Here is a 10,990-nt window from a genome sequence, read left to right on the forward strand (position 1 = left end):
GTTCTGCAAATGACCTCTGGGGGGCTCTAGTCACCCACAGTTGCAATGTGAGAAAGTAGGCTATGGAGGATCATCTATGAATACAAAATGTAGGGGCTGCGCCTCAATAGTCTTAACTGGCGTCCTCTCCTTGTCAACTCTATTTCATTTGCACTAATCTGAAAACAAAGAATAGCATTCACCACTACCACTCTTCCACATTAGTGCAGACGACTGAAAGGAGACAAGGGGACACTTCCTGAATTGATTCAACCGAAATTGATGTGAAATGGAAATGACCCCCAACCCTGCTACCCAGGTACAGTACATGCATATCTATGTACAGCCTGCACCATATTGTAAATATGATGATGCATTTATGCTGCAGTCTGACTTCTCTCCAGCTGGGTTGCTTACATGTACCAAGTCATGTGGCGCCTTTATTTGCCAACCTCTCTGCTCTGTCCCTGATGTATGAACAGGTTGTCTTAATCTACATGTTTTTAATGTGTTGTGAATAGGAAGGAGATACTATATCAACAGCTGTACAGTGACGATAACAACAGAATTGAGGACGATCTACATTAGCGCTGTAATCCAGAAATGTAGCGCTCACAGAATACTATGGTGGAAAAATACAGGTTTAGCTACACACAGATTTCCATCTGCCTCTATTTTTGGCAAGAAGTTTAATGCAGTCAATGGAAGTACATAGAGAGTAAAGTTGGCATATCCTTCAAACAAATACACGTTAACGGCAACCATTTAACATTTTGGAAGACATCCAACAGTTCCAACAGACTATTAATTTCTTCAACACTTTTATTGAGTCTCTACTTCAACACAACACTGAGCCACAGGTATTCAACATGTGTCGCTGGATCCATCCTAGCATATGAGACCTGTTTACATTAAAACGTCTCAGCCCAACATTCACATCGACTTACCAACTTCATAAGATCCCTTACAACATGGACGGCGGACGAGGAGGGCAAAGTGCATCCACCACCCCGCGTCTCCGCCTGATGACATGGAGAAGGCGCTGCTCCATTTCCCAGGGCTACGGTGTGACACATAAATGGTGGGCGGCGTTTGGGTCGTCCCTAATTCACAGGGACTGTCGGACCCCATATGAAGGTCAGAGATGCGTTAGCTCAATTTAAGGATGCAGCAGAGCTCGCTGAAGAACACATTCAGGTCATTAGATGTAGTACGGTTAGTTTTGCTCAGCCACAGGGCAAGACGAGTGGAGTTGTCTGGGACTTGGGTTGTCTATGAAGATCAACTGGACTATGTTCATTCTGATACACTGACTCCAGAACGACGGAATGGAATACTTGCTGAATGGTCATCTGTAGGGAGATTCGCGCTGGAATTCAATCAAATAGCTTTCTGGAAAGAGTAATCACTTCAGTATTAAACACAATATATTATTTGATTATTTAGACCATTTTGGGTGGTGAAATGAAAGAGTATAATTCCATTAAATGAAAAATCAACTACATTCAACACAACTTTACTGTTAGTGAAAATACAGGATATGGCAGTACAGAGGCCATGTCCTACTTTCCGCAGGGCAGGTTTGATTGAATGTGTTCCTTGCTCCAAATAAACATGTTCCCGACTGTCATGAATGAAGATCAAGTGAAACTTACATCTACAGTAGGAATCAAAGGCGTAAGCTTCCTCCTCCTTTCATCAGCCAAAACCCCAACAATTACTGTCTGACATCCATCTACATTTCACCTTTCCATTTTAGTTATACCGTCATCCAGCGTTAGTGAAACGATAGAAAGAGTGAAAGTGATGGGCAGAGACACAGAGACACACACACGGACACACACATGCATACATGGACATACACACACGTCACTCACACACCCCAGGCACACACAGTTAGAGAGAGGGAAGCAGCACTCAAATGCCTGTCCCAGTGAGTGCACAGGAGGCATGAGACAAGCAAAGCTGCTGGCATGGACATACAAGAACCAGATTGTGTATACCCATGGATTTGGATGAATACCAAGCTTGTGTAACCCTCAGACGGCACACATTCTATTCCAGATATTATTATTTTTATCATCTGATGTGTGTATATACTGATATGTAGGTTAGGTGGGATGTTTTAAATGTACGTATTTCAGTCCTTGACTAATAATGTTCTGTACTTTGTATTTTGTCATGTTTTATGTGGACCCCAAGAAGAGTAGGTGATGCTTTTGCAGCGGCTAATGGGGATCCTAATAAATACCAAACGTACTGAATATTTGAAAGGAACTCATAGGTATAGCGTATACGCCAGAGGAGGCTGGTGGGATGAGCTATAGGAGGACTGTCTCATTGTAATGGCTGGAATGCACTCAATGGAACGGAGTGAAACACGTTAAACGTATGGAAACCGCTTGTTATGTTTGACTCTGTCCCATTTATTCCATTGCAGCCATTACAATGAGACAGTCCTCCTCCAGCTCCTCTCACCAGCCGCCACTAATATAAGCATGATAACATCGCCTTGCCGTCTGGTTGGCTAGGTGGAACCTTCGTTGTCCAATCCTTTCAGATCTATTTAGGTGAGTAGGCGATAGGGGGGTGGGGGTTTATTTAGAATTGCACAAAAGATTACACCGGCTTGCGTCACATCCCTACTCTAAGTTTACACTTTGCTGAAATGGATACATTCACACTCAAAGCCTCTGATTTGAGAACATCTCTGTCATTCAATTACAACAGCCAATGAACAGTGGATGGAAGATGTGTCTACCATATTACCATACACCCATACACAGGCCTGGTTTAGAGGTCTACTTACTGAGTGAACAAAACATTAAGAACACCTTCCTAATAACGAGTTGAACAGCCTCAATTAATATGGGCATGGACTCTACAAGGTGTTGAAAGCGTTCCACTAGTATGCTGGCCCATGTTGACTCCAATACTTCCCATAGTTTTCAAGTTGGCTGGATGTCCTTTGGGTGGTGGACCATTCTTGATACACACGAGAAACTGTTGAGCGTAAAAAACCCAGCAGCGTTGCAGTTCTTGACACAAACCGGTGCGCCAGGCACCTACTACCATACCCCGTTTAAAGGCACTTAAATATTTTCTCTTTCCCATTCACCCTCTGAATGGCACACATACACAATCCATGTCTCAACTGTCTCATGGCTTGAACATCTCTCTTTAACCTGTCTCCTCCCCTTCCTCTACACATATTGAAGTGGATTTAACAAGGCAGGTGTACCTAATCATTTGTCCACTCACTGTATAGCAGTGTATATTGTTTTGTGTATATTTATTGTAATGTGTCCATCATGCTTTGCTTAATGAATTGTCCCCTGGGGATAATAAAGATTCTACTTTACAATGCTCCACATTCAAACATCTCTGTGTAGAATGTAATAAGTAAGATCCACTTGATGACTTCATGTTAGAGCAGGAAGTGAAGAGGAATCACATTACTTACTGTCCAATCAGGCTGCGAGGAGAGTAGGGACGGAATTCAATCACTGCAGATTGTCACGCCCTGACCAAAGAGAGCCTTTGTTTTTCTATGGTATAGTAGGTCAGGGCGTGACTGGGGGGTTTTCTAGTTATTATTTTCTATGTGGGGTTCTAGTTTAGTTTTTCTATGTTGGTGTTTGGTATGATTCCCTATTAGAGGCAGCTGGCTATTGTTGTCTCTAATTGGAGATCATATTTAAGTAGCATTTTTTCCACCTGTGTTTTATGGGATATTGTTTTCAGTTAGTGCATGTTGCACCTCTGTTGTTACTGTTTGTTGTCGTATTTACTGCAGCTGGGCTTCACATACAATAACATTCATTAGGTTAAAGTAACATATTTCTTGAGATATTAAACACTTCTCCGGGTGATATCTGTTAATCTGGGCAGCGCAACTGCAATAAAGATGGACTTGAACTCAACCTCTACAATATGATTACTCTCTGGTTGTTTATGCTGTATTGGAGTTGTTAACCGTGTTATCGCTGAAATTAGCCTGTGTACCAGTCTCTGTGTGCCATCATAACACTCCTTGGGAGAATCTCAATTGCATTCTTCTTGCGTCCTCTCTCCTAGCCTCTTTCTCAAAACCTATTGGAGGAGAAGTTCAGAGGGGCGGGACCTCTGGCTTTCTCATCCAATGGGTTTTGAGGAGAGGGGAGAGGACCAAAGAGTATGCAATTGAGTTACTCCCCTTGTCATACCAAACAAGGAGTTGACATGACAGCACAAACAGATGTGGGATCAGGCTAATACACCTCCCAAGATGTTTCCTATCATCTTCCTCTACACAGTTTTCATTAAACATTAACACAATACCAAACCTGTCCATTAGATATGTAGTATTAAACATTAACACAATACCACACCTGTCCATTAGATATGTAGTATTAAACATTAACACAATACCACACCTGTCCATTAGATATGTAGTATTAAACATTAACACAATACCACACCTGTCCATTAGATATGTAGTATTAAACATTAACACAATACCACACCCATCCATTAGATATGTAGTATTAAACATTAACACAATACCACACCTGTCCATTAGATATGTAGTATTAAACATTAACACAATACCACACCTGTCCATTAGATATGTAGTATTAAACATTAACACAATACCACACCTGTCCATTAGATATGTAGTATTAAACATTAACACAATACCACACCTGTCCATTAGATATGTAGTATTAAACATTAACACAATACCACACCCGTCCATTAGATATGTAGTATTAAACATTAACACAATACCACACCCGTCCATTAGATATGTAGTATTAAACATTAACACAATACCACACCCGTCCATTAGATATGTAGTATTAAACATTAACACAATACCACACCCATCCATTAGATATGTAGTATTAAACATTAACACAATACCACACCTGTCCATTAGATATGTAGTATTAAACATTAACACAATACCACACCCGTCCATTAGATATGTAGTATTAAACATTAACACAATACCACACCCATCCATTAGATATGTAGTATTAAACATTAACACAATACCACACCTGTCCATTAGATATGTAGTATTAAACATTAACACAATACCACACCCATCCATTAGATATGTAGTATTAAACATTAACACAATACCACACCCGTCCATTAGATATGTAGTATTAAACATTAACACAATACCACACCCATCCATTAGATATGTAGTATTAAACATTAACACAATACCACACCCGTCCATTAGATATGTAGTATTAAACATTAACACAATACCACACCTGTCCATTAGATATGTAGTATTAAACATTAACACAATACCACACCCGTCCATTAGATATGTAGTATTAAACATTAACACAATACCACACCTGTCCATTAGATATGTAGTATTAAACATTAACACAATACCACACCTGTCCATTAGATATGTAGTATTAAACATTAACACAATACCACACCCATCCATTAGATATGTAGTATTAAACATTAACACAATACCACACCTGTCCATTAGATATGTAGTATTAAACATTAACACAATACCACACCCGTCCATTAGATATGTAGTATTAAACATTAACACAATACCACACCTGTCCATTAGATATGTAGTATTAAACATTAACACAATACCACACCTGTCCATTAGATATGTAGTATTAAACATTAACACAATATCACACCCGTCCATTAGATATGTAGTATTAAACATTAACACAATACCACACCCGTCCATTAGATATGTAGTATTAAACATTAACACAATACCACACCCGTCCATTAGATATGTAGTATTAAACATTGACATAACGTTATCCTCAACCACAGTAGATTACTTTTTGAAGCGCTATGAGTGATGACTGATTTCTAGATGTTTTGCTGACCAATCAGTGAACAAGAGGAAGTGACTCATTGTCCAATGAGGGGGCAAGAGGAAATTACTCACTGTCCAATGATGGGGCAGGTAGTCGTATCCTGATGAGATGCGGGGGTCCTCTGCAGATACTTTTTGGGGTAAGGGCTTCCTGGCTACTGCCTTATGAACAGCAAGCCCAGACCGCAAAAAGACCCGCAAAGGACAAAATGTACAGCCCATACAGCCACTGTTCACTGATCTCAGGCCTGTCCCTACCTGAAAGCAGAAATGAGAAACAGAAGAAACATGATCCAGGGTGACTTTTTAGACTACCATATAAAGTGATGCAAATCTGGTAATATTCCACACCCCAAAATAACACAATCATCTGGCTGTAATCTGCAGCAGGACATATTAAAGGTGACTTTTTGAGATCAACACTGGTGGGCTGTACAATGCACACCTAACCATTGGTTGATGACAGATTGTAAGGTAGTGGAACAGTGCTGGAAATGAATTGGCTTTCAGGTGTTCCTTTTTACCCGGCAGTTTCATTTGTAATTAGAATTTGAAAATGTTTCTTTATGGTTCTAAATTGGTTGTTAATGTTTAACAGTATTCCAATGTCCTTAATCAAACATGACCTCAAATGAATATGTTCTCATTAGGTTATATTTCAACATTAAAGGGATTGTTGCCCTAGGGGCGGCAGCGTAGCCTAGTGGTTAGAGCGTTGGACTAGTAACCGGAAGGTTGCGAGTTCAAACCCCCGAGCTGACAAGGTACAAATCTGTCGTTCTGCCCCTGAACAGGCAGTTAACCCAGGCCGTCATTGAAAATAAGAATATGTTCTTAACTGACTTGCCTGGTTAAATAAAGGTAAAAATTAAAATCTAGAAATGTTGCAATAATGTCTTTCCTGCATTTCCCCTTGAAATAAAACACATTTAAAAAATGGGACAAATGTAAATACATTTTGGGGGCTATATAACTGTTTGTAATGTCATAACTGATGTAATGTCATCTCTGCCAATGATTTGATTGACCCCTTACATTTTGTGTACATTTTCAGTGTGTGTGGCGCACGGGCATGTGCTTGTTTGTTTGTTCACCCCAAAGGCATGACCCATTTCTCCCCCTAAATGTGTTTCTACAGCTACACTGTATTGTGCCACAATAATGTATTAGGCCAACAGATCACTGCTAAACAAACAGGAGAACCAGCAATCTGCCTCACAGCAGTCCATACAGACACATCTTTCAATTTGGTTAATCTACAAGTTGTGACAAAAGTGTTTTCTCTTGAGTTTTCAGATTATGTCCATGTGGCTGGGATCCTTGACTCTTTCCACTTTGCTCAACAAACAAAAAAAACGTATTTGATGACCAGGCATTGGCATTTAGATATAATTAGATTAAATCATTAAATTCATGTGCAATAAATATATTTATCAAGACGTTTTCAAAGGCGGGCCTCAAAGTTGTTTCAGGGATGCACATTAGGGCACATCTGGAGAATGTGTCCTTGTGTGTGTGACGTCAAGGCAAAGGCAGTCGGGGAACGCAAGAGCAGGCCATCTGTAGGCATAGGCATCTGCCACACTTACCTCACCACATGCGTCATATGTGGAAAAAGTGTCACATCCCCTAACGCTTCGCTTCTAAATATGTCCTGGTTGTGTCCCATTTTACTACGTTCCACTGCCTTTTTCTGTTGTGCCACTGGTGAAGAGCAATTTTTCATTCATTTTCAAGTTAAATAAACAACATTTGATATTTTAAACAATCCCTTTACTTAATTATATGATAGGGGGTTCATGACGTTATACCCAAGCTCTCTAAATCAGTACCACAAGCCCCCGAAGTAACTTAGTTGGTTGTACTTGTGTTTAAATATTTTTTTTTGCGGTTGAACGATGAGCACATATTATTGCTTATTACCAGCCAACTAAGGAGAACGCTGTCCTTGGTGCTGAAACGTTATGGCCTTAGCTTCGAGGCGCTTCCGGTGCTGTGGGAGTTGTTCATGGTGCTGAAACGCAATGGCCTCGGCTCGGAGGCGCTGACGGCGCTGTGGGAGTTGTCCATGGTGCTGAAACAGTCGAGCCCTAAACAGCCGCGGTGAACGCCCTCGCCCTGCTGAAGCCCAGTTGTGAATGGGGAGAAACATGGAGTGCAACAATAATAATAACAACAACAACAACAACAATAACAATAATTTAACAATAATATGCCCATAATGATATATTTTGTATTTCATATTAAGTTGGCTTTAGTGCAATCAACAAGTATGTGTGTGTGTGTTGTATTAACATTGTATAAATGGCAATGGAATCTGTAGATGCGTATTATAGGCTATAGACTATAGCACTTGTTGCTTACGCATTTGGGCTCCTCGGATCGGTAATGCAATATGATTGGGTTTAGGTCATTTTATGTATACTGTATACTGTGTGTGTGTGTGTGTGTGTGTGTGTGTGTGTGTGTGTGTGTGTGTGTGTGTGTGTGTGTGTGTGTGTGTGTGTGTGTGTGTGTGTGTGTGTGTGTGTGTGTGTGTGTGTGTGTGTGTGTGTGTGTGTGTGTGTGCGTGTGCGTGTGTGTGTGTGTGTGTGAGAGAGAGAGAGAAAGAGAGATCTAATGTTTGAGCCCAGATAGAACAGTCTAATCTTCTCTTCTCCACGCGCACGACTGCCCCCCCCCCAGCACCACATATCAGACACTCGATTAAACAGATTAAAATGATTTACATAGTCATGAATAGTTTAATAGTTCAGAAATAGACAAAAAACGATGGCAAATACTATCGATTATTGATCGTTTTATGTGTAGCCTATGGGACGAGAATGGACATTTACATTTTCATGAACAAAATTATGAATGATCTACAAAAGGATGACCACAACCATATGTTTTGTTTGTAAATCAATAGTATGCTGAAAACAAAGTAGGCATTGAGGCTTTGCAAATGCATCGAAATCTAGACGGAGCACGTCCTAGCGTTATAACCACTTATGCACGTTTATAAGCGGTGGTCACTTCAACTCAAATTAAGAGGAGTTTGAGATCAGATATTTTTATTTTACCTTTATCTGTTCAGTTCATTATCGCGGGAGAAGCAAAAACAATCCACTCACGCTTCACCATCAAACTCGGAAAAATATATATCTTAATGGACCTATCGCACAAAAACAGAACCGCACGACACGAAACGCGCATTTATATTTCTGGATGCACTAATCTGTGAAAAAATGAAATAGGCTCACCCAATAGCCACTGATCCGAAGTGTGCATCATTTCCCAGCTCTCTCCTCCTGTTTTTGCATAATCCCCGGGAATTTGGACGAACACATCCCAGTGACATGCAATATTTTGCTTTTCTTGAGATGTCCGTCGTTGACACTCCCAATTAACTCGATTGTTTATATTTCTATGCATTTTCAACTAATCCATTTGGTCCTTTCCGTGTTTCTGGAAAATACTGCAAAATCTAATGGAAGCACTCAATTCCTCCAGTCTACTGGTGACCTGCATTGACGTCATTGCGTCATTAGGTTTCCCCTGGAAACACAGGAGATCCAAAAATAGTAACACATTAATTCAACTCGGGCTGGGGTTGGTGCGAGCGACTATTTGTATCAATCCATAATCTTCAGTTTTTTCCCTTCCTCTCTCTCTCATTTTCATGCAATGCCTCCGAATTACGTGTTACTCAAGACATGCCACACTATTTTAAGACTAGTAGGCCTACCAGGTTATAGGAGAGAGAGACAGAGAGGGCGGGTTTCTTCGTTTTATTTCATCCCTTCCTGCAATATAAAAAACCGTTATAAGAGGAGAAACAGCGCCACGGGGATAAAAATAGAAAGTGCCGAGCAGTCATCTGTCAGCCACAGGAGCTCGTGCTATTGGGTTAGTGCGCCACGCGAGGTAAAATTCCGGGCATACGGTTCCCGCACACAGCTGCCTGAGCATCCAATCCGGTACGGGAATGTGGTTGCAGTAATATGTTTGTAATATTGGCACCCGTTTGAGAACCATGTCTGGTGAACACCTAACTGGGCAAAATGTGAAGTGGAAGTGTTCATTCAAAATAAAACTATGGCGAGGCCCAATATCTCATCACCTACATAGTCAAACCACCAAACACGTCCCATTGAAATAGGCATTGCTCATCTGTCAAGCTACACTCATTGTTTCCTCAAGTTCAAGTTTAGAATCCCCTGGCTTACAAAACCGCTGCTCTACTTCTACCCCACCGACTCAAGCATTCGTTCATTCATTCATTCATCCTCCATTCATCGATCTATTCATTCATCCACTCTTTTAATCTATTCACCCATCCAGCCACCCATCCAGTGGTGATGCATAGCCTCCCTAGCGATCTATCTGCGGCATCTTTAGACTTCCGGGCTGCCTATGAACCAACCAGTCCGCACTGATGTGGCGAGATATCAGATGACATGCGCCATGTGCACTCTGGACCGCACACTCCCACTGCCTAGTGACTCCAAAAGCAGACGCTCGCTCACATAAGCGGCATGGGCTCCCTAATAGCCTCGAAACCTGGTCTCAGAGGATTTCATATTATTCTGTACTTAAATCCGAGACATTCCATTTAGTATGATATATTACAATTTGTGATATATGTTATCAATTTGTAAACCGTACAATATGTAAAAATCACAATTTGTGTTATATGTTATCAATTTGTAAACCATACAATATGTTACGAATTTACAAAAAAGTATTATAAGTTATGAATTTGCAAAAGGTACAATATGTTACGAATTCTCAAAACGTATGAAATGTTACAAATTCTAGCTAGGTGGCTAACATATGGGCTAGGCTAGGCTATGTGTTAGGGTTAGGGGTTAGATTTAAGGTTAGGGTTAAGTTTAGGAGTTAGGTAAAAGGGTTAAGGTTAGGTTTAGGTGACGGGGTAAGGTGAAGGTTAGGTGACGGGTTATCTGAAAGGGTTAAGGTTAGGTTAAAGTGACGGGGTAAGGTGAAGGTTAGGTGAAGGGTTATCTGAAAGGGTTAAGGTTAGGTTTAGGTGACGGGGTAAGGTGAAGGTTAGGTGAAGGGTTATCTGAAAGGGTTAAGGTTAGGTTTAGGTGACGGGGTAAGGTGAAGGTTAGGTGAAGGGTTATCTGAAAGAGTTAA

At 40.7% G+C, this 10,990-nt stretch overlaps 1 protein-coding gene across 26 annotated transcripts; it reads right to left on the reverse strand.

The window, feature by feature from the left end:
• Nucleotides 1-542: 542 nt before the first annotated feature.
• Nucleotides 543-5,960, reverse strand: LOC127929226 (uncharacterized). Of its 26 annotated transcripts, XR_008134014.1 has the most exons (4): nt 5,520-5,960; nt 4,800-4,889; nt 4,530-4,619; nt 543-4,439 (listed from the first exon to the last, which is right to left on the reverse strand). XR_008134014.1 is itself a non-coding variant. In XM_052517145.1 (3 exons), the coding sequence occupies exons 1-3, from the start codon at nt 5,777-5,779 to the stop codon at nt 4,088-4,090; spliced, it is 927 nt and encodes a 308-aa protein (XP_052373105.1). In that variant the 5' UTR covers nt 5,780-5,960; the 3' UTR covers nt 543-4,087. The 26 variants fall into 26 exon arrangements, 21 of the variants coding, with proteins under 21 accessions (XP_052373105.1, XP_052373106.1, XP_052373103.1 ...); XR_008134015.1 differs by having other exon boundaries at nt 543-4,574; XR_008134016.1 differs by lacking the exon at nt 4,530-4,619 and having other exon boundaries at nt 543-4,394; nt 5,295-5,960.
• Nucleotides 5,961-10,990: the final 5,030 nt, after the last annotated feature.

This window comes from Oncorhynchus keta, unplaced genomic scaffold (assembly GCF_023373465.1).
Source record: "Oncorhynchus keta strain PuntledgeMale-10-30-2019 unplaced genomic scaffold, Oket_V2 Un_scaffold_5839_pilon_pilon, whole genome shotgun sequence".
Taxonomy (NCBI): Eukaryota; Metazoa; Chordata; class Actinopteri; order Salmoniformes; family Salmonidae; genus Oncorhynchus; species Oncorhynchus keta.